This window comes from Gossypium raimondii, chromosome 8 (genome assembly GCF_025698545.1).
Source record: "Gossypium raimondii isolate GPD5lz chromosome 8, ASM2569854v1, whole genome shotgun sequence".
In the NCBI taxonomy this organism is placed as follows: domain Eukaryota; kingdom Viridiplantae; phylum Streptophyta; class Magnoliopsida; order Malvales; family Malvaceae; genus Gossypium; species Gossypium raimondii.
The window spans coordinates 55,941,561-55,965,653 of NC_068572.1; the positions used below are offsets into that span (position 1 = coordinate 55,941,561).

The window sequence follows — 24,093 nt, forward strand, 5'->3', positions numbered from 1 at the left end:
TGTGAAGAGAATAAAACATACAAGTATATGATATATTTTAACTTTCTTTTACTTCACCTGATTTTCTTTTCCTAACTCATGAAATATAAGAATTCTACTTATTGTAAATAGTATAATTTTCTCATCATACAATAGTAAAACTCTAAAAGCCAAAAGCATCAATCTAAATGGGAGTAAAAGAAGACACTCTTGCTACTTACCCATCTCATACCTGAATTTTGGAAGAAGAAATAATCCTTCTGGTTTCTATAATTCTTCTGTTAAAGTACATGAAAGGTCCCTATATTGTAAGGACTAGATTAAATTAATCATTCTATTATTAAATGGATCAATTTAATTTCTATACCATTAAAAGAATAACAAATCCAATTTGTAGCAGAGTTAACAGTTACCATATAAAAATGTCTTAAAATTACTTTTTTCAATTACAACTCAATTTCAGACAAAAGATTTTATTTACGAAAACATAAAACTTCCAATTTAGCCTTATTTGATTCTTTTTAATATTACATGGATTAAATTGATCCATTTAATAATAGAGGGATTAATTTGATCAAATCCCTATAATAGAGGGACCTCTCAAGTACATTCATTATAATTCTTCTATTTGATGAATGGCTAAGAGTCTGAAGAAAAAAAATCTAGTTAAAGAGAATAATCATCATTGTTGAAAAAAAGTGGAAATGTAAAAACAAGGGTTAGGAAACGGTTTTTCGAGTACGAAACCTGAACTATCAGCTAGCAAGAAATGATGTTGAGAGGTCATGGTTGCATGGACCGGATGGAGACATCAGCACCTGGGGTTGGCCAGGGAGGTTTTAGGCAGGGTGGCTTTGCTTGGTAGTTGGCATCCAGATAACTGATGAGCCCACATAGATGAGAACTGCCAAAGAACATCTATTGTTTTTTATGGTATAAAAGCGCTCAAAATCAGGTAGAACTAGCTGCCGGGATATATGCTAATCTAATCGTACTTTTAGGCACTTCTCTTTCAAATTATTCAAGCAATTCATGTCCAAGAATTCGTACCATTATTTAGTTTTCTCAGATGTAGATATAATCAACTGAGCATGGTTTTAAAAGTATGAAACTGGTTATGAAACTAGAGAAACCAATAAACCATACACAATATTAAACACCTGCCTATATGTATCAATGCTCTCACCATTAGAAGCATGTATGCATATTCAATTTTGGCATCCAATATAACAAGTATATGCAATCTGATCAAATGGATAATGTCAAGGAAACCTTTAAGGATATAACAAATAGCTACAGGGAAATAGGACACAATGGGCTATGAAATGAAGGCAAAATAGCCAAGACATGGACCTGATGAAAGCTTTCCACCTTATGGCATAAACAAAAGTACCCTATTCTCTAAAAGGTTTAAATGGTCTTCCGACAAATCTTATTACATTTATGAGAGATTAATGCAAATATGACAAACTCCTACCAGTTATTGATGACCCCCCTAGTCTACAACATCATGGACCCCAAAAACGAATCATTCAACAATTAATTATCCTAGCAACAAGGAGAATCCAGTCTCTCCATATAACCCTACTAGAGGTCATATCTGTACAGATATCATAACAATAACCTTATTGGTCCTACGTTCTCTTTCTCCAGTTAGTATGAAAATACAATTGACGTAACAATATCAGATAATATAGATGTAGCATCAGATCTCACAGATGGTGATACTTGCGAACTCAGTCAATGAGAAGAATTCACAGTAGAGATTGTAGGGAGGTAAAGACAGGATAGAAGCATGATCTTCTCTAATATTAACTTCTTATCCCACATCTTCAATTAAATCAAAGGTCAGATACAATTGTCACAGCTTGTCACCCCAAATCTTATTTACTGGTGTAAGCATCATGTTTAGATGAATAAATCCAGTCCCCTAACAGGACTAATGGCTAGAGCAAATGGTCATGTGACTCAATTCAACTGATTTTTACAATCATGTGCTAAATTTCATCAACCTAAAACTCTAGGCCATAAGACAGATCAGCCAAGTTAGTATGAGACCATATAAAGGACTTTCTCTCTTTACATAGATTTGCAAGCAAAGAATTGTGTTTTTCCTTAGAGATTCCTATGAAAGAAAAGATACTTAACTAGAACCATCTCAAACTATTTTTAAAAGTTTCCAACTACAAATAAGTGCTCCATGTTGATTTCATGTGTCAACTCAAGCAATGCCTGCAAGGCACCAAACTCAGCTACAAGCTGCTTCAAAGAATATCTTTCATTCTAAAGAAGGACAAGTAGAAATCTGAACCTGATTGGCCTAAAAGCACATCCACAACGAGTTCTCAATGAAGCTTCAGGAGGTGGCTTGCTACTGATGCCAGAGCATTTTGTCCAGCTAAATGTAGCATATATATGTAGGATGCAAGAGTAAAACTAGAAACAAACTGAAGCATGGTGAGAAGCTGGGTAAATAAGGTCCTTTGGTCAACATAACAAACTAGTAAATTTGCTCAATGCACCATTTGGATGGATGGTGAGATGTGATTCCACTGAGCCGAAGCCTCAAAATGGCATTGGACCCAATCATACTTCACAGAGGTGGGAATGCCTTCCTACCATGCATCCAAATGAAGCACAAACTGCATGCATAGAAATGAAAGTGCATCATGATAACCGGTACCCAGCATTCATTCATCATCATGATGGGTACAAAACCTACAACCAAAAAGTAGACGTCAACTGTCAACCAATGAATTTGCACCATTGATGGAAGCATAAAGTCTCGTATAATGCCCTTTTACAAAGTTAAAAAAGAAAGCAAATTCTCGTATATTTATCTGACAAATAGTGTCAAATCTTAACCAAGTTAAAATATACTGCACCCGCTTGAAGAAAACTTCAATACAGGAAAAGTTCTTAATAAGAGCATAAATCGATAGATGTATTTTTGTTTCCAAATGAAAATATTCACATCATGTTCCAGAAGAAAAATTTAAAATGATACTAACTACTAATAATATTTTAATGTGATAAACCCCAGAATGATGCTTAACCTATGAAAGAAAAGATACTTAACTAGAACCATCTCAAACTACTTTTAAAAGTTTCCAACTACAAATATGTGCTCCATGTTGATTTCATGTGTCAACTCAAGCAATGCCTGCAAGGCACCAAACTCAGCTACAAGCTGCTTCAAAGAATATCTTTCATTCTAAAGAAGGACAAGTAGAAATCTGAACCTGATGGGCCTTAAAGCACATCCACAACGAGTTCTCAATGAAGCTTCAGGAGGTGGTTTGCTACTAATGCTAGAGCATTTTGTCCAGCTAAATGTAGCATATATATGTAGGATGCAAGAGTAAAACTAGAAACAAACTGAAGCATGGTGAGAAGCTGGGTAAATAAGGTCCTTTGGTCAACATAACAAACTAGTAAATTTGCTCAATGCACCATTTGGATGGATGGTGAGATGTGATTCCACTGAGCCGAAGCCTCAAAATGGCATTGGACCCAATCATACTTCACAGAGGTGGGAATGCCTTCCTACCATGCATCCAAATGAAGCACAAACTGCATGCATAGAAATGAAAGTGCATCATGATAACCGGTACCCAGCATTCATTCATCATCATCATGGGTACAAAACCTACAACCAAAAGGTAGACGTCAACTGTCAACCAATGAATTTGCACCATTGATGGAAGCATAAAGTCTCGTATAATGCCCTTTTACAAAGTTAAAAAAGAAAGCAAATTTTAATCGCCATGGATAAACAATGTTGAAAGCTCTTGAACTACATGTCAGCGTGCAAATTTTCAAATAATACCTAGGAAACTCTAAAGCATAGGGAAAATATTTTGGAGTTGAAAATCATGACATGGTAAGTTGTGGCCAATACATCAGACTTCTTTTCAATTACAAGAACCTCAAATGTTCTTAGTGCCTATTGCCTAATATGTCTCTTCTATTCTGGTGAGATCGATAACATCAAATACGATAGACATTCCTAAACCTCATTCTCAAATACCTCGATAATTCCAAACAAATAAAATAAAATATCAAAAGGTTCATATAGATTTATTTAGGAAAAATGTTTATAAAGTTAACTAAGTTTGGCCTTCAACGGTATTTTATACTCCATTTTTCCCTAATTTCTTCCCTTACTAACCAAATGAAGAAACAAAATAAAATAACAACACAGATTAAGGTTTAAGAAAACCTCTTGAAGGATCCATGAACGGGAGTCAAGATCTGAAGAGCAGCATATCAATGAGAATTGGAGATCGGTTCAAAGCATCGAAGCAGCTTCACTGATCGATACGAAGAGTGAGAGAAGGATCCATTGACGGGAGTGAAGAGTTCGAGAGCAGCAGATCGAAAGAGAATCGGAGATCGGATCAAAGCATCGAAACAGCTTCACGGATCGATATAAAGAGTAAGAGAACCATGAATACAGGTACTTCAAGCCATTACCTGCAATCAAAATTCAACAGGTAATCAGCCAACCGCCTAAAAACCGGCATTTTCTCCTTGCCAATAATTTCTTCCATAGGATTTGAAATTTGAAAAAAAAAAGAAAAAAAAGAAATTAGAGATAAATTTGGGGAAACCCTAGGGTTTTAGAAACAGTTCGATCGAGAAAATTTAAAACGTACGAGATTACGTGTTGAAGTTTTTTTTTTTTTTTTTTTGGAGGGTAAAGTTTTCGCGGTCTTTGCTGCGCGCAAAAATCTTGCAGTTTATTTTGGAGTCTTTGGACCAAACCAAAATCCCTAACGGTTAGTAGTAGGAAGAAAATACGTTGATTAGTCCTCAAACTATGGTCCAAAATTTAAATTAGTCCCTAAATTAAAAAAATTGAAAATCGAAAATTTTAAAATATCAATATCATGTCAATTAGGTTATTCTATCAGTTTAAACTTTAATTTTAGGCATTAAATATTAGTTCAATTTAATTGAATATATTTAATACACATTGCTTAAATTTTAAACACGGTTTATATCCATATTATAAAAACTTGGATCCTACCCGTCGAAATAATTAACCCTCCTATGGATAAATTTATTTAATAAAAGGTTAAATTTCGTTTACTGGTTTAATCCCTGGTCAAAGCCATAATTTTGGATGTAAATATCGAATATAAATATGTATCCCATATCAATTATTTTCAAGATTTTAATATATATATATATATATATATTTTGAGAATCATGTCCAGATTTGCATTAGACACAAATGCCGTACATATTTTAAGAAAAATGAAAAAGCCGAAACATTAAAAAATAAACCTACAATTCCTTTTGGATCAGCTAAATAGCAAAACAAAATACCTCAGGGGAGAAACTGTGGTTTACTCTATACAGTGAAAAACATTTGTGGTAGTGAAAAATTAAGTGCATCAAAAAATTTATAGGCTGACTCCATCCTCTCTTCATTTTCCCCCTGGGACTTGCATACACTACTGCCACAACCACGTCGATCGTGATGCCAGACATGAATGTTCAAACTGCTTATGAACACTGAATTGTTATGAATGCTGTCGAAGCAACGAGTCTCGGAATAAACAGATTATTGCTGCCGATACTCTGGCTTTAGAACCCAACGTGATCCGTTCGGATCTTTTTCTAGTTTAGCAATTTCCTTCAATAGATTCTTAAACAAAGGCAGATTGTTTGATGGTATTCGGTCCTTGAAATGATCCACGATGCTGGCTGAATCCGTGCTGCCGCCTTTTTGTTGTATGAATGTACATATCTGACGTATTAGTACCTCAGGCTGCACGCTGGATACGTTAGAAGATGACCAGGACCTAGAAGTCCTGTTAATGGAGGGTCTTGTGGTGTTCGACGAACTTGAAACCGATCCGAACTGATGTTCAAGTCCAGCACCAATGGCTTGTTCTTGGTTTCCGCGGATTCGAGCTAGCAATTCTGCTGAAGATAATGCCTTGCCAGCAGCAGCCCCAGCTGCTATGCCGGTACTAGATGACTCACCTGAGGGTTTTACTAACTGAGCGTTCAAAGCCGAGCCGAATTTCTTTCGAACTGCTGACGGTGCACCGGCAGCTCCAGATTTCCCAGTCCAAGTAGGAACGGAAATACTATCATGGCTTCGAAGCATTCGTGATTGTCGTAATGCTTCCGCTGCTCTTTGTGCCACTTGTGAAGCCTGTTCCTCAAGCCTCACCTTCTCTTCATCATTGGCATTCACTATGGCATCATGGTTCACAGCACTCTAAGAGAAAAAAGAAAAACAAACAAATTGTGGGAAAAATGTTTTATCAGAATCAATGGAGTTAATATAATCCATTTATCAATAAATTTATATTAAACATGAATATATTCAATAAAACCAAAAATTGTGGTAAAAGTACTATGCCCCAAGAATCGGATTGTATTTTGCCCTTTTACTTAAAAAATGAGTAAATTAATTAATGTACATTAGATGTGCAAGTTAATCTTTCTGTTAAAAATTTCATCCATTTTTACTGTCAAATACCGGTCCGTATACATTAGCATAAAGTACACATGATGCGCCATGTGTTACTGTCTGGTTATTCCTTTAATTTTGTCAATTTTTAATAGCACAAATGGATGAAATTTTTAACAAAAAGAATCAATTTGCACTTTGATTTAACCTACAATGACTAATTTGCTCAATTTTTTAGTAGAGAGGGCAAAATGCAATCTAACTCCTAGTTCATACCTCCATGATAATGTTAATGTTAGATAGAGAGACATATCTTACATGTATTCCTTGGGCATCAAAAAGGCTCCTCAAAATATTTTTTTCTTCATCTACTTCACCATCACTATGATCATCTTTTTCTTTTCCTTTCCTCTTTGAATGAATGCCGTTTAAGCTATTGCCGTTTCTACCACCACCATGATCAGAATGAGAACCAGCTGCTCTCAAATGTTCCTGCTTATGCTGCTTATCTTTCTGCATAACAACGATATTTACATCTTCTGACAACTGACTGAAAATATTAGATGTTTCGGTCGACCCATTCTCTCCTTCATCATTCAGAACGAAAAGATCCTTCATGTCTCGAGCTTTAAAGAATCTTCTCTGCTGAGGGTTCTTCAGTATCTTATTGGTAAGAAAATGTTTGTAAATCTGCCGATGGTACACCTTCTCTTCGATTGTTCCACGAGTAATCAATCTATAAACAGTTACGTCTCTTTTCTGACCAATACGCCAAGCACGCTCCCTTGCCTGTCAGCGGTGAAAGCCATCACCGCAACAGTTTTGAAAAGTTAACATTCTAATAGAAATATCCGCATGTATTATATACCTTAAACACTATGTCAATGAAAAAGAAGTCAGTCAAAAGATACCTGCATGTCCGTTGACGGGTTCCAATCAGGGTCAAAGATGATCACCCTGTTAGCTCCAGTTAAATTTGTTCCTAAACCACCTACTTTCGTAGTCAAAATGAAAATAAATATATCATCGGAGTTGTTGAATTCATCTATTAAAGCCATTCTCTGTTTTACGGGAGTATGTCCATCCATTCGTCGATAGCAATAGCCACTTGTAGTTAAGAAGTTTTCAAGAATGTCAAGCATTTGCTGTGTTTGAGCAAACAAAAGGACACGATGGCCCTGATCCTTCCAAACCTGGAGAACTTGGGCAACCACTTTCATTTTCCCACTCCGTTCAGGATTTCCGTAATCTGGATTCTGGCAGGAATGTTCTCTCTCAAGCAGATCAGGATGGTTACAGATCTTACGCATCACATCAATTCCATAAAGAGAATTTCTACCCCCATCCAGTATTTGTTCCACATCTGAGCTAGCAAGAAATGCTCTATAGACAGATCTTTGTTCGGCAGTAAGGCTACAAAAAAGTACATGTTCTGCCTTTTTAGGCAGATGGGCATTCACATCAGCCTTCACGCGCCGGAGTAGATATGGCATGACCAAATCACGGAGGACAACAGCACATCTGCACATTATCCAATTTAAAATTTCAGAAAACAATCATAACGAACAATGAAAGATTTCAGTACAAAGAAACCCAAGGCAACAACAGGTTCTACTTCTTCCAACTTGTTTTAAAAATAAACTGAATTTTTTAGAGATACATGATCCGCACCTGTAGGCTGTTGATACCTGTAATGGTGAAGCATTGGCATATCCACCAACAGATATAGGGACTGCAAACTCTGCCTCAAATACAGGTAAGACACCCAACTTCCCAGGGAAAACAAAATCAAATAATGACCATAGTTCACTAAGCTTGTTCTGAATTGGTGCACCGGTCATTATTATACGGTGAACTGTTTGAAGCTGTTTACAAACCAGAGTGATTTCAGCATTTGGATTTCGGATTCGATGTCCTTCATCCAAAACTGCATAACCCCATTCTATGTCAAGCAACTTTTCCCCTATCACTCGGAGTTGCTCATAAGTTGTAATCAACAACCCAGATTTTGACCGCAAAACTCTATTTATCAAAGAATCCCATTTTTTGCTGCTTTTAGAAGACAAGTTCCCTTCATAGTCGCTGTCCACTGATCCTTCACTTTCATAGTCACTTTCTTCATTAGATTTGGCTTGATTCTTCTTGTAAGCAGGATCTTGAGCAGAATCATGTAGTATCTCGACATGAAATTTTGGATACCATCTACGTGCCTCCCTTTTCCATTGTCGTAAGAGTGTTACAGGGCAGACAACAATGCTTGGCTCATACATGTTACTGAAGTGCAAAGCTCCAAGAAAAGACAAGACCTGGACAGTCTTGCCAAGACCCATTTCATCCCCAATGATCCCACCTGCTCTTTGACAATGTAGTTCCCACATCCACTGTACTCCCACTTTCTGATAGTCAAAAAGCTTGCTAAAAATGGTTTCAGGGATTTTTAGCCCGCCTTCAAGTGTTACATAAGCAGGGTCATTATCATCCATATCCTCCGAGCCCTCTTGGTCTTCCTCTTCATCATGGGAAGTCAAGTTATCCCTCACATCTTCTGCACAAAATTTAAGAAATTTACATTAAAGAAAAACAAGTTTCAGCTGAAAATGCAAACCACATATGTTCAACAAAAACCAAAACAGTTGCACCCAATCGTTCATAATAACCAGATTGTTTCACAACTATTATGAACAAACTCGGAAAGAGATAATGGTTAAAGCAGTCAAAAAATGCCTAGTCAATTAGCAATAATTAAGCTGAGCATACCTCCCACTTCCATATCTCTTTCCTCACGAGAGATCCGCTTTCTCCATTTCTTGTCAGGCAAAGGCCTCTTCTTTTTCCGTTTTGAGCCTTTATTCTCCTCTACTTCTTTTGACTGAGAAAACTTTAAAGACTTTTTTAGCCTTTGAAAAGGAAAGGTGGGTGCATCAAGCTTTGGCAAAGCATCAGGCTCAAGTAGTTTTGTTGATGGGCGAACTTGTGCAGCCTCTGATATCGACTTTGCAACTCTAGCAACACTAGCAGAAACAATATCATCTTTCTCATCTTCTTCATAAGGAACACTGTGCTCATTTGATGTACCAGGCTGTTGAAGACGGCGCTCAAATCCCTTAAGCTTATGAAAAGGGGTTAATATCCCCTTCCGCACCAGTTCATCCCTTTCCTAAGCCAGAAATAGTATGGTATTAGCAGCATTCTCCCTTCTCCCTATATCTATATATATTTATTGCAGACATATGTAATAACCATCTAATCCCTTCTCCCTAACTAAAAAGTGTCTCGCAAGCCAAAAAGTAACAGAATATTAGGAACCATGATTAACTTACAGTTTCCACAAATCCTGCAGATGCTGCATCCAACACTGCATCAAAATCAACATCATCATTAAAAGAAACTGATTTCTTCCGCTTTTGTTTAGTTTTGCTAGGCTTTTGGATTTCTTTTGACTTCCTTTTCAGCCTAGGCTCTTCCTTCACCAGGTCTTTTATCAACTTGTCATGCTTTACACCCTCGGACGAACTTTCTTTGAGTAACCCCGACAGTTCTTTCTCAAGTTGGGCCTTAGTGTTTTTGAGACTCTTTAGCCTATCAGTAGCTAAGGCACGTTGAAGGGTTGAATCACGCGAATGTAACTGCATAGCACTTTCATCATCATCCTCTCTATTCCCTTCCTCCACATGCTCATCCTTCGCATCATGGTCACCACTTGTGACATCTTTCCTTTCTTCAACAGTGGATGCAACAGCATCAATTTCGAATTCCACAGCCCTCAATTTATTCAAGAGTTTCACCTGATTGGCCGACGACGATGGGTTGTTCCCTTCCAACTTATCGGCCGGTTCCTCCTCAGTGCTCCCTCCTACTTCACTACCATCCAAAGCATTGTTTTCCGCCTGGCATTCAACACAATTATCCACCGTCAAAATCTCCACACCTCAACAGCATTATCAACAAAACAGTAACATTTTAAAATCGAATTGATAACAGAGATCAGAGCTGATACCTTGGCTAATACATCCCGTTCGATATCCTCAGGATTTGCGGACGTAACACCTAAACTACTCAACAATATCCTATCCTCCTCTTCCTCCATCAAAAATTTACCTTAAAAAAACCTCAGCTACAATCTCATCATATAAATAAACAAATCAAAATCACGATATATTCTTTCTTCAACACACCAATTTCGCCCCCCAATTTCAACTGCAAAAGAAAATGTATAATTCCGTAATTGATTCGATTAAGTCAAATTCCTGCCCAAACTATTAACCTAAGATGCTCATATGATAAAAGAAATTAAAAACAAACAAATATTCAGAAATAATTCCTCTTTTTTTCCTTAAATGAAAAGTAAAGCATTTGATGAAGAGCTCGTCGACATACCCAAAACTTGCAATAACAATCGTTGCAAAAGAGAAATTTAAATTTAAATTTGATTTGTTCTTCAAGATTATTATTAATGATAAATCAGAAACAAATCAAGAATTTTTTTTCTTATTTCACCGGTTCATTCGATTTTGCTTTGCGCCGTCTCTTTCCAGTATCCCTTTGCTCCCCCTCCAGTTTTTTCTCTCTGTGGCTTCGATACGACCCAAATGGAGGTCGTATTAGGAACAAAGTGGATTTTATTTTCGTTACGCTCGCTGTTTCTGTCTTCCTCCGCAAGGAAAAGAAAAATTCAATTTCGTATTTTTTATTAAAACGCCGTCGTACATGTGCGTTTCAACCCACCTATAGGTCTAAATTTCCTGGTCTAGTTAAGTTTGAAATTTAATTATGGTCACCGATTGTTTGCTCGAGCCATGAGGGTTGCATATTTCTTAAGCAAAGATTCGAATTTTGTGTATAGAGAGAATAATATTAGGAGTGTAGGCTCTTAATTTAAAGGTTTAATTTGATTGAATTTTAGATTTAATTAAAGTTTAATATAGTTATTGAATACGAATATATGATTATGTATTTGAAATGATAAAATTAAGTCTTCCTATTTGCTTGATTTAAAATATTAGTCCAAATGTTGACATCATTATTGATTTAAAAATAAAATATTAAATTTAGTTGATTGTATTGAATCTAATTGATCGTAATAATGTATCTTCCACGGTTCATTAATTTGGATTTGGACAAAACATATATATAAGTTTATCAATTTTGTTATTACGAAGCACTATACTGAGCATCCCAATAAGTAATCAATGAAATAAATAAATATATTGCATTATAAGTGTTGTTTTTTTCTAATAATAGTAGTTATATTTAATATTTAAGCGAGTAATCGTTTGGATCACATCAATCGCATGAGATATCTTATTAAGATTTTATTGAAAATTAATCAATATGCATATGAATTTATACTTTGTTGGTATATGTATATTTGATTAATATAATTAATATCATAAAATATTTTATTTGTAATTGTGTTAAATGTTCACGTTTATGTGCACATCATACTTGATGACGATATTACCATCATATTATTGTTAAAAGCATACTGAACATAACACTTATGTGTTTTTACATCGTTGAGTAACATTAATCTAACTAAATTTTCTGACAATATTTAAGATATTCTACTATAATCAAAGAATCTCAATCACCTTCATAGTGTTAAATTTGATGGGAGAAATGAACTATATTATCCTAATGTTCGCCAATATTAGATTAACTATTAAGACGCACGCGTTGAGCATATCATCATGGGTGTCGGTTTAGATATTGAATAATACTTTTGCGCTATTTCAAGCATATAACAATTTGTATGAGGTCCACCCATAATCGTACTCTAGGCAATATAATAGTTCTAACGACGGAATTTATCATAATTGTATTTTTTATTTGATTAGATAAATTTTATATAATTTATTTTTTATTAATAAATTTTATTTTAAATATAGACAAAAAAATACTAAAAAATTCATAAAAAAATTTTAACATAACATTACATTACAAATCTTAACATCAATATTCTATTGAGTACACTACATAATTATATTGAAAGAACACTTTCAACTACTTTATTGCTTTGTGATATCCTCGGGCTTTTTTATTTTGTTTTTTTTCCCCTCTAGGCCTTGTGACTTACAAGTAACATTTGCTTTCCTTCATAAAATTCTTTCCCACGTTATAATATCATATTTGGCATTTAATAAAATTGATTTTTATTTTTAAGACAAGTTTGGCTTTAGTTATCCTATTTTGAATTTCATAATGATAACAGCTTTTACTTCAAATGATCGTTTATGTCATGTTTTATCATATCTTGAAAGGTCTTTGTCGAAATTGGAAAAATAGAAGGAGAAATGATCAATAATCTCATCTCAAACATTATATATTTTAAGTTATTTATTAGGTGATTAAGTTGATTTATTTGGTCTGATAAGCTTTTATTTTGAGATAAATATTTAAGATAATTCAAGTGATATATTCAACTTTTAAACGAGAGTTTAAAGCCTATCAAAATTTTGTTAAATGGACTCCTGTATTAGCCTATAAATAGGCGGTAGATCAACTTCTTTATTGAGCCATTTGGGAGTGTATTTACACACTCTTTGTTTAGGGATTTTTATGGAAATATATTGTATGTAATATGAGATATTTGGGGAGAGTGATTTATCACAAATTAGATTCAACATTATTCCTTAGATTCAACATTATCCATTTGGGAGTGTATTTACACACTCTTTGTTTAAGGATTGTACCGGATGAATTGATAAATAAAATTATTTTTTTGAGCGACGCTCCGTAGAGTAATTGCTGAATCTAATTTGTGTTAATAAATATCATGTGTTGATTCTCTATCATGTGTTGGATTTGTGTTTATTTCTCTCTTTATTTTGTCTTTTGCTTTGATGTGTTTAAACAATTTTGTCCAAACTTCTATCTGAACATCGAATTAATCGAAGAACCAATCGAGATTCTTACAATATCTATTTGATTTTACCAAATCTTCTATAACATTAACAATTGGTATACCTTAAACCATAATCTTACACTTTTTTGTTGAAGCCGACTTGATCGTATGGCGTGGGAATTATATAGAAGATGCAAATAGTAGATGACGAGATTGTTGCTCAAGTATAATTTCTCATAAGCGTTTAAGCATTGTTTGGATAAGAAAAAAATCTTTTAGAATAACCACAAATAAGGGATTGTTTGGATGTTTTTAGTGCTTACAATTATCCATAATCTCTTTCTATATGGTTCAATGAATTCAAACTTACACAACAATATCGATATTTAATTACACAAATAAGTCAATTTTAAAACAAAATGAGGGTTTTAAGTCATTTTTCCCGAAATTTAGGGAAATAGGTTTGGAGAGAGAAACTAAAAATGGGTATTGAGAAAAGTGCTTTCTACAAAACACTTATTTTGACACGTCAATAGACCTGATCATGGGTTGGGCCACCTGGTCCGGCCACCCGGTCTGGCCCGAAGGCCCAGCCGAAATGTGAGAGGGTTTAGGTAAAAATATAGACCCGAAAAATGAGCTTAGACAAAAAAAATAAGACCCATTTAAAAAACGGGCCAGGCCTCGGGTAAGGCATTTTTGGCCTTGGCACGACCCGACCCGAATTCACTAAAGGACAAAAAAATCTGCTCTTTTTTTTTAATGTTATTTTCTTATTGTTTTCTCCTTATTTTGCTACTATTTTACTATTATGTTGCTACTATTTTGTTGTTATTATTTGGGTATTGTATAAAATTTATTTTATTGTGAATTTTGTTATTATTTTAAAGGCATTTGTTAATTTTGTTATTATTTTAGAGGCATTTGCTTTTTAAGTTGCATTTATCTTAGTGTTATTTAAGTCTACATATTTTTTAAAAGTTATTTTCAATTTGTTGAGAAATATTTATTTTGATATTTTTAGTATTTTTGATGTATTATATATATATATAAAAATTATATAAAAATAATATAAAAAATTAATACGGGTAGGCCGGGTCGAGTTCGGGTTTTAACATTTTTATCCGGGTCGTGCTTGAACAAAATTTTAGGCCAATTTTTCGGGTTGGGGCTAGTAAACGGGCCTGAATTTTTAGTTGAATCCGACCCGGCCCATGAGCACCTCTACACGTCAGCTCCTCTAATTAAATGGTCAAATAATAGTGATTTCATCATTTGAGTCTCAAGTTTGAATTTTCTTAAGCACATTTTTTTAATTTTAATTAATTTTTAATTAATAAATTTATTGTTTTAAGTTTTTTAATTCATATTTTAATTAATATTTTTATTTATATAAATAAAATAATAAATATGTCATTATATAATAAAATATATATTTATATATATCATTATGTTAAAATATTTTAATTAATAACTCCTTTATTTATATAAATAATTAATAAATATATAAATATATATTTTTATTTTTTAAAAACATCAACTAATTTTTTGGTATATTTTTCTTTACTTAATTATTTGATTTTATAATATTAGAAATCACCATACCACAATGTAGGTGAAGAAAATAAATATTTGACATATAAATATTATATATAAATAAAAAATATAAAAAAGTTAGTTGATACTTTAAAATAAAATAAATTTAACATAATGATAAATATATAAAAATATATTTTATTATACAATTATGCAATTATTAATTTATTTATATAAATAAAGGAGTTATTAATCAAATATATTTTAACATAACAATATATATAATATTTTTATTATATAATTACATGTTTATTATTTTATTTATATAAATAAAAGAATTATTAATTAAAAGAACTTGAAAACATTATATTTATTAATTAAAAACAAAAAAGAACTTGAAACAATATGAAATAAAAATAAAATCTACTTAGAAGAGTAATAAAATTTGGGAATTTAGTATTATTTGATCATCTAACCAAATGAGTTGATGTGTCAAAAGAAAACATGTTTTATAGAAAAGTTTTTCAAAAGCGCTCTCCTCGTTTTCGATTTGTTTATTAAAAACGATCTATTTTCTTAAATTTCAAATAAAAGGCCTAAAACCCTAATTTCGTTTTAAAATCAACATATTTACCTAATTAAACCTAATATTATTGCCAGCCAAGCATCCACACTATATCAAAATTAAATTTAATTTATACAAAATTCCGTCAAGAGCTTTTAAAAAATGAACATTCACGATTTACTTACTCTTATAGAAGTCGATGTCAAAATAATATATTATTATGAGAAATAAACTCTATAAGTGATCTTTTAAATGAAGTTTTACAACAAATAATAATTTTTTTTCATTATAAAAATCATTGCAATACCGTAAAAATACATATAGTATATTTTTTTCATTATTCGAATAATAATTTATGTTCTTGAAATTTATACATTTACTTTTTTAAATATTTTAATCAGTAAAAAAAAAAAGAGCGGCCAGCTAATATTATCGGTTCAAACTCGTGTGATCCAATAAAATTTCCCAAAATATTAAAAAAAAAGGGAACGTGCGGGAATTGAACAAGCGAACGCGCGCCAAGAAATCCAAAAACTGTACCGTCTCTCTCAGGGTGTTTTTTTTTTTTCATTTCCATTTTTGTATAGAAAGCCAAAAAATATATATTTTAGAAACGATTCGAAATTGCCGGGAGACCTTTTCGCGGATCGTATTGTCTAACGCAAACAACGCGGTAGCGTGAAAATTTTCTTTGCTGGATTTTACTTTTTCCATTTCTTCTCAAATCATTTCAAAAAGTTCAGATATCTGTTATTTTTCTTTATTTTTTTGTATTTATTTAATTTTTTTATTAATTGCTTATTTAGTATTGATGAAATGCAGATCGCAGTGGATTTTGATTGAGGTGAAAAATAAATTTTTATTAGAGAGACAAAAATTCAAAATGGATAACAGTAATACGTCGAGGAGTTGGCTTTCGAAGTTACAGCCGAGGGATAAGACGAGGTCATCGAGGAAGAATCAAGCATCGTCAAGCAGCGGAGGTGGAGGAGGCGAAGGCAATCAAGACGGGATTACGGATGAAGAAGCTCTTTCCAATATCACCAAACAAAAAGCCGCTGCTGCCAAGCAGTATATTGAGAATCATTACAAGGAGCAAATGAAGAATCTTCAAGACAGAAAAGAGAGGTATGGTTTCCTAATCTTATGCTTAAATTTGCTAATACAAGTTGCAAATATATTGAGAAACAACGATATTTGAGTAAATAATTGTTGTTTGTAGAGATCAGAGATTTAAATTGCTGCAATCGTTACGGTTAACTTATAGAAATCTTTCGTTCATCTTATTTTTAATTGATTTAATAATTTAAAAGTGTTAAGTTCCAAATTATTGATTAGCGTGATAGAGATACTTTGATTTGGTATTATTATATATATAACTTTAGTTTTTACTTTATACATAAAACTTTAATTATGAGCTTTACACAATTAAGAAAAAACAAATAAATGCATTTCTTCTTAACTACATATATTTGTTTTAATAAACTTAAAATGATGTCACATTAATTACAAAGTCAATAACTTATAAAAATTCAATTAAAATTAAAATTTTAAAATTAAAATATATATAATTGCACAAAAATTAATTTTATGTTTCTCATTAGACATTGTGTTTATGTATAAGGTGGATATTTATCTTATTTAAAATAATTATTCAATTTTGTACCAAAAGAATAAAAATTAATTAAAATTGTAAGCGGGGCCGAGCTGGTTCAGGGTAGATAATAATTCCGAGCTGATTTTATGATGATATTATGACATAGGACTTTTTATGACAATATTTTGCCAATTTTAGTTGATTATTATCTTCTATTATAAATAATTTTATTTTTTTTCTGATTAATAGACGAATGGTCCTTGAAAAGAAGTTGGCAGATGCTGATGTCTCCGAGGAAGATCAAAACAACTTACTAAAGTTCTTGGAGAAAAAGGAAACTGAATACATGCGCCTTCAGAGGCATAAAATTGGTGTTGAAGACTTTGAATTATTAACTATAATTGGCAAGGGTGCGTTTGGAGAGGTATACTTCTCTATAATGTTATCTGTCATAGATCATAATCTGTTTTATCCTTGTGAAAGGAGTATTAATGCTATAGATCGCACTTAATTTTCCTTATTCTCCAATTAAAATTAACGTTTTGATTTACTTATATATATATATTATGTTGCAGGTTAGAATTTGTAGGGAAAAACAACAGGCCAAGTGTATGCTATGAAGAAGCTTAAGAAATCAGAAATGCTTCGAAGAGGCCAGGTATTTGTTTATTCTGGCCATATGGCATTGTTGTGGTGGTTTTGAATTAGTATAATGATAAATTTAGCACTTAATATTTATATTTTTTTTAATTTGGCCTTTTATTATTTTTTGAGTTAAATTTAGCCTTCAACCTTTTAAAAGAGTCAAATTTGATCATAAACTTTTCACAAAGAGTTGAATTGTTGTTTTTTTAACAGATATTTTTGAATATTTTATTATTTTTAAATTATTTGTTGAAATAACATATATAACAAATAATGCTATGTTAATATGAAGTATGCATAAACTGCCACATGGGTTGTCAAGTCAACATCGTTAAAAATTTAATGTTTTAGTTAACATTTCATTAAAAAAAAAGACAAGTTGACTCGTTTTGACGGGTTGAGTCTCAAGAGCCAAATTTAATTTAAAAAAACAAAAGTTAAATTAACGAACTAAATTTATCAATTATGCCTTTTGTATATTACTCATATCGGGTATTTTCAATCTCATTTTAGGTTGAGCACGTGAAAGCTGAAAGGAACCTACTTGCTGAAGTTGATAGCAATTGTATTGTCAAACTATACTTTTCTTTCCAAGATGATGATTTCCTTTATCTTATAATGGAATATCTACCTGGTGGAGATATGATGACTTTACTTATGCGAAAGGATATCTTGAGTGATGATGAAGCTAGATTTTATGTAGCAGAAACAGTTTTGGCTATTGAGTCTATCCACAGACACAATTATATTCATAGGTTAGTATATATATAAATAAAAAAGTCAAGGTGCTTTCTCTGAAAAAAAGGGTTAATCTTTGGAGTCTAAATGTTGTAGGGATATCAAGCCTGATAATTTGCTTCTGGATAGATATGGACACTTGAGATTGTCAGATTTTGGACTATGTAAACCCTTGGATTGCAGTACTCTCCAAGAACAGGATTTTTCTGGTGCGAACATTAATGAAGGTACAGAAAATGATGAACGCTCAGCAGCTCCAAAACGAACACAACAAGAGCAACTAGAGCATTGGCAAAAGAACCGGAGAATGCTTGTAAGTTGTCAGCCGTTGTGTTTCACCTATCCTTTCATCTCTCTATATCTCATGCTATAAATAATAAATTAATACATATTGGTGGCTGTGAGCTATGTTGCTCTTGTTTTGTGAATTGAACTCGGTCTCATCTACGCATCTTTTCATTCATTGAATCACTGGATGAAGACCCTGACCCTGTATTGGTTTTGTATATTTGTAATTAGAATTGTTTCTTTTTACATGTTTTTGTGTCTTAAAGTAATAGTTACAAGCTTCTTGAAAGAACTTAGTAGTGACAATTGGATGATTCATATTTTTTGGGTCAAATGCTTGAATTTGCAGGCTTATTCTACTGTTGGTACTCCCGACTATATTGCTCCAGAAGTCCTTTTGAAGAAGGGTTATGGAATGGAATGTGATTGGTTAGTAGTTATTCATTTGAAATGAAATTCCATTTTGTTTCACATACCACTATCCTTTTTGTTTGACGTAGCAATTGATTATGGCTTTGTTTAGTTTGCATTTTAAGAATGTTTTGGGGGGTAAAAAGCACCTTTAGAGCTATAAGCAAGGCTAAATAAATAATTTTTGTAGTCCTTTTTTTATCTAAGGTAAAAGCATTTTTTTAGTTTTTACATTTTTGGAGAAGCATTTCTAGAATCAAATGAGATTTTTATTCTTTATTTTGTGTTTTATGTAATATTTAAATTACTTAAAAATATTTTTTTTGACAATAATATTAAAAAATTAAATCTTAAATTAAACATTTAAAAAAATGCTTTTCACCGCACTTTTCAAAACAATATTAAACTAGCCCTACGTCTTGCATTGGAGTAATGGCTTTCTTACTGAATATTAATTTTCATTTATCACTGACGTAGATGCTCTAATTACGACAAAAAAAGAAATCCATCTATCAATAGTTCATAGTAAATTAAAGTGATGTTGTCCTCTGATGATTTCTAGAATGCCCTAATTTCTTGCTCCGCCAATATTAAAACTTGTTGTGACTAATGATAATAATTTTGCACAGGTGGTCACTTGGTGCCATCATGTTCGAAATGCTAGTGGGATATCCACCTTTTTATTCAGATGATCCGATGACAACTTGTAGAAAGGTAACCTGAGAAATATTGCCAATTGATGTTTGTGTGCTTTTTCCGTTTTTTTATTTGTTAATTAGTCTGGATCTGGCTCATGTTATCTCTGTTTTTACTATTCTGCTATTTTCATTTGAAGACCATTTATTTGGCGCTGGCTAAGCTAAAGATAGAATGTGAAAAGAAATTGTCATAGTCCAGTAATACAAGCATTTCTATTTTAATAAAATGAATGAATTGGGAAAAAAAGGGGGATTTAAACAAGTTTCACTTGTCTAATAATGTCAATTTTTTTTATTCCTTTCATAGATAGTAAACTGGAAAAATCATTTGAAGTTTCCTGAAGAAGCCAATTTGTCTTCAGAGGCACAAGATCTGATTAACAAACTCCTGTGTAATGTCAATCAAAGACTAGGATCAAACGGAGCAAATGAAATTAAGGTATTGTTTTATGTGTCCTATCTATTCTTCATTCTTCAATCTGTTGCTTAAAACTTGTTTTCCTACGAAGGTGATTATCTTGGCTTCTTTTTTTACTTCTTTAGGCTCATCCATGGTTTGAAGGTGTGGACTGGGATAGGATATATCAAATGGATGCTGCATTTATTCCCGAGGTTAATGATGAGCTAGATACTCAAAATTTTGAAAAGTTCGATGAGGTACTTTTATCCCTTAATTTTTGGATTCATACAACTATTTGTGTGGCAACTTTAACGTCTTTCATGATGTTTGCTTATTTTTCACTGTGCAGTCTGAGAATCCGGTTCGAAAACCATCATCAAAATCTGGTCCATGGAGGAAAGTAAGTTTCTAAGCATCTTTTTCATATATTCATTGCATTTCAGTCTGCTGTTAGCTAATGACAGTATATTTTTGGTAGGTTTTATATGAAAAAAAAATTTATTCTCAAAATAATATGCATTGTTTTATAAAAATAAAAGGTTTTTCGTAATTTTACAATTGAGTTTAACTCGATTAATGGGTGACACCAACTAATCAAAATCTTAAATATAATACAAATAAATATAGATTATTATTTTGCATGGGTGTACTGTCTGCATTTCATGCTCTCTAAACCTGACATGGCATGGCAATTCATGACATAACCTTTTTTGATTGATTATCCATTTACTTTGCAGATGCTTTCGTCAAAGGACCTCAACTTTGTGGGATACACATACAAAAATTTTGAAATTGTCAATGACTATGCAGTGCCTGGGATGGGTATGCTTCTTTCTCCGCTTTATTTACCAAGTTATGTACATAGACAGACATGGTATTGGTTTCATAATCATGTCTAAGAATGCATGTCTAACCAATACTTTAAGATGCTAAAAGCCTCTTTGATCATTACTTTTACGTTGTATAAGCTGTGGTTGTCTGAAGAGTGCATCTTAACTTTTTATCTCAAGTCTGCTACATGCTAAACATAGTGTTTTTTTTAGTAATTTGCACTAAAGATCTATCCCCAATCATTAAAACAAAAGGTTATTGCATTACATTCATGGTGATGGTGATGTGAATGTAGTCATAGATATATTATTTATATGATTCAGATTTCGCTCTTAAATATGAGTATTTTAAAGGAGTTTTTGAAAATTTATATTCATATCTAAATATGTATGGAGCACTATTATAAAATAATTTATCTTAACCTGTTTAATTTATTACTTGTATTATATAATAGTACCTTGTTTTTGCACCAAGATTTATCCACAATCATTGAATTTAAGGGTTATTACATTAGATTCATGGTAACTATGTTTAATATCTAAGTTTTTCTATGCATGTAAAGGATCCTTAGAGTCATATCTCATACTCATGTGATTATGCATTTAACCAACATAGTTTCTTATAACCAACCCAAACTAACAGGAAAGCACACCAGTATCTTAACCTATTTGGTTTATTACTAGCGTTACAGAATAGTACCTTGTTTTTTGCACCATGTTTTTTTACAATTGTCCATATTTTTACTTAGGAAATTACATTTACGATACGAGATTTGCTTTCTCTTTGTAGCTGAGTTGAAGAAGAAGAGCACCCAATCAAGGAGGCCGTCAGTAAAGTCACTTTTTGGTATTGTCACATTCGTCTATTATAATGCATATAGCAAAATGAAAATATCATGGATGCTTTTATATCACAAGTTAAATTATATTTTGCTTTTATTTAAAAATAATAAATTAGTCCCTATAAGTTAAATTAAAGAGCAAATTAGTTTTGTTAAATTTTTTTTTATCTATTTCTACTATTAAAAATCGGTTTTTATATATCAACATGAGATACATATGGCATGCCACGTGTCATTGTTTGGATATTTCGTCAATCATGTTAGTTTTAATAGTACAAATAAATGAAATATTTAATAGAAATGACTAATTTGCTCTTGGATCTAATATTTAATGATTAATTTATCCATTTTTTTAGTGGAGGGAGCAAAATGTAATTTAACTCTTAATAGAAAGGTCTCCATGATATTTTTACTTTTTTTACATACACATAAAGCAATAACCATACCTCACTGCCACCATATTTCCTATAGATGGCGAAGACTCACAGGACGGTTCGGACTCAGCCGCTAACGATCAGTCTGTTTAACGAAGCTTTTTTCTTGAATCTCTTAAGCCTCTGCAACCGGAAGGCACTGAAAGATCAGTGCGGATCCGATTAACCCCATTTTTTTTTCGAACCAAGTCAATGCAGTAGCATCACTAAACCAGTAAACCAACACAAAAGGTACCCGTTTTTTTCATATTGCCTTTTGCAGTTGGTCTCATTGGTGGGTGGTGGCTATATCTGCTGGAACTTTCAGGTTTGATTTACAGCTTAAGATCTATATACCAAGGAAAACTACTGCTAACCAAAGTTTTATATATATAAATAAATTTTTAAAATTTTCATTATTTAAATAAATATAAAAACAAATGAGAGAATAGAAAAAGGAAAAAAAAAAGGGACTAAGCTGTAATTACTGATTCATTTTCAAATAGGTGTAAAAATATTTATTTTCCTTGTTTTAGTGTTAAAAATGTTCTTGTACCAATACATTTTATTATATTTTTATAAATCAATATAACGTGAATATAATACGCTTATGATACAGTATAACATGAATATGTGTTCTTTTCTTCCTTAAATTTTTATAAATTTTTAATAATTTATTTAATTAAATTAAGCGAATTGGTCAAATTAAAATTGATAATTTGATCAATTTAATCATAGATTTAATTTTAAAAACTTGATTCCAATTAGAATCTGTGATTTAAGCGAATTTGATTGATTTTTATCAGTAAGTTTAAGCTTAATTTAATATAAAATTTTAACTAGTTAAATTTACTTGATTAAATTAGTTAAATTCATCTATCTAATAAAATATAAATTCAATTTCTTTATTTTAAACTTCATTATATTTACTTAGCCAATATTCATATAAAAATTTTCAATACTAATTAAAAATAAACAACTCGATATATATATAAAATACAAAGCTTAAACTTGGTTAGGTCGTTAACCTATGCACTTGTTTGGGTGTTATAAATTACGAAGGCTTCAATCCAAGTCTTCGAAACACACATACAAAAACAAATAAATAAATAAATCAAGCTGGGATCTGGTTGTTAATTTGATTTCAAGTTATCCCTTGTTGATATATTTGTATACTTTGAGAGAGAGAGAGAAAAAAAAGGGAAAATATTGGACCATTAATATCAAATACAGCTTTCATCTTTGATATAATATTGGTTGGTGCTTACTGTCACTCCATTGGCTTCAACGTGTACCATTATAATCTAACCAATATCAAACCATGCCTTTTGACCATTTAATTAACTTTTTCTACAATGTTAATTAGCAATGACATTGGTTAAAACGGATGTTTATAAATATATATAGTTAATTTTTTAGCCATGTAACATGATTTAGTATTTATAAAGATTATTCATTACAATTAAATACCGAAAATAAAATTCAGATTTTTAACCTACAATTTCAAATATTAACTGAAAGGCTTAATTCACAAAATAGTATTTAAGTTACACCTTTTTTTTTAAGTTGGCACCTAAAATGTTTTTTGGTCATAAGTGGTATTTAAATTATACTTTATCATCTAAATTATTTCAAAAGTTAATATTGTTAAAAAAATCTTAACTAATCATTATGTGACATGTGACACTTTTAACTTAAAATCTAAAAATAAATATTATTTCCTTAATTTTTTAAATAAAAACTTGAAAACATATTTATATATTTTGTTCTTCACACAAGAATTTCGATGACAACAAATTTAAGAATCCAAATCCAGTTTTTAACAACAAAAGTCATATTGTATGAGCTTCTTTTCCGTTTTAAACCCCAATTCA

General features: G+C 31.9%; 2 protein-coding genes and 1 long non-coding RNA gene across 11 annotated transcripts; 1 reads left to right on the forward strand and 2 right to left on the reverse strand.

Annotated features, from left to right (window-relative positions):
- Positions 1-480: 480 nt before the first annotated feature.
- Positions 481-4,691, reverse strand: LOC105792316 (uncharacterized). 6 transcript variants are annotated; one of them, XR_008198534.1, is made up of 4 exons: positions 4,202-4,621; positions 2,291-3,628; positions 727-883; positions 481-626 (listed from the first exon to the last, which is right to left on the reverse strand). It is a non-coding gene; the product is annotated as an uncharacterized LOC105792316 (long non-coding RNA). The 6 variants fall into 6 exon arrangements; XR_008198533.1 differs by lacking the exon at positions 481-626 and having other exon boundaries at positions 646-883; XR_008198536.1 differs by lacking the exons at positions 481-626; positions 727-883 and adding an exon at positions 4,638-4,691 and having other exon boundaries at positions 1,781-3,628; positions 4,202-4,455.
- A 491-nt stretch (positions 4,692-5,182) lies between these two features.
- On the reverse strand, positions 5,183-11,050 carry LOC105792313 (protein CHROMATIN REMODELING 8). Of its 4 annotated transcripts, none has more exons than XM_012620825.2 (8): positions 10,910-11,050; positions 10,410-10,609; positions 9,733-10,299; positions 9,170-9,569; positions 8,084-8,957; positions 7,324-7,933; positions 6,731-7,201; positions 5,183-6,217 (listed from the first exon to the last, which is right to left on the reverse strand). In XM_012620825.2, the coding sequence occupies exons 2-8, from the start codon at positions 10,497-10,499 to the stop codon at positions 5,552-5,554; spliced, it is 3,678 nt and encodes a 1,225-aa protein (XP_012476279.1). In that variant the 5' UTR covers positions 10,500-10,609; positions 10,910-11,050; the 3' UTR covers positions 5,183-5,551. The 4 variants fall into 4 exon arrangements, with proteins under 4 accessions (XP_012476279.1, XP_012476278.1, XP_052490493.1 ...); XM_012620824.2 differs by having other exon boundaries at positions 10,790-11,008; XM_052634533.1 differs by having other exon boundaries at positions 8,084-8,954; positions 10,410-11,008.
- Positions 11,051-15,903: 4,853 nt separating this feature from the next.
- Positions 15,904-22,801, forward strand: LOC105792314 (uncharacterized). The gene is given in 15 exon segments (XM_012620829.2): positions 15,904-16,030; positions 16,180-16,485; positions 17,204-17,378; positions 17,530-17,548; positions 17,551-17,612; positions 18,113-18,354; positions 18,434-18,650; positions 18,975-19,054; positions 19,666-19,750; positions 20,042-20,173; positions 20,278-20,391; positions 20,484-20,534; positions 20,872-20,956; positions 21,755-21,811; positions 22,278-22,801. Coding segments are annotated over 14 exon segments (1,620 nt in total). The 5' UTR covers positions 15,904-16,030; positions 16,180-16,240; the 3' UTR covers positions 22,334-22,801.
- Positions 22,802-24,093: the final 1,292 nt, after the last annotated feature.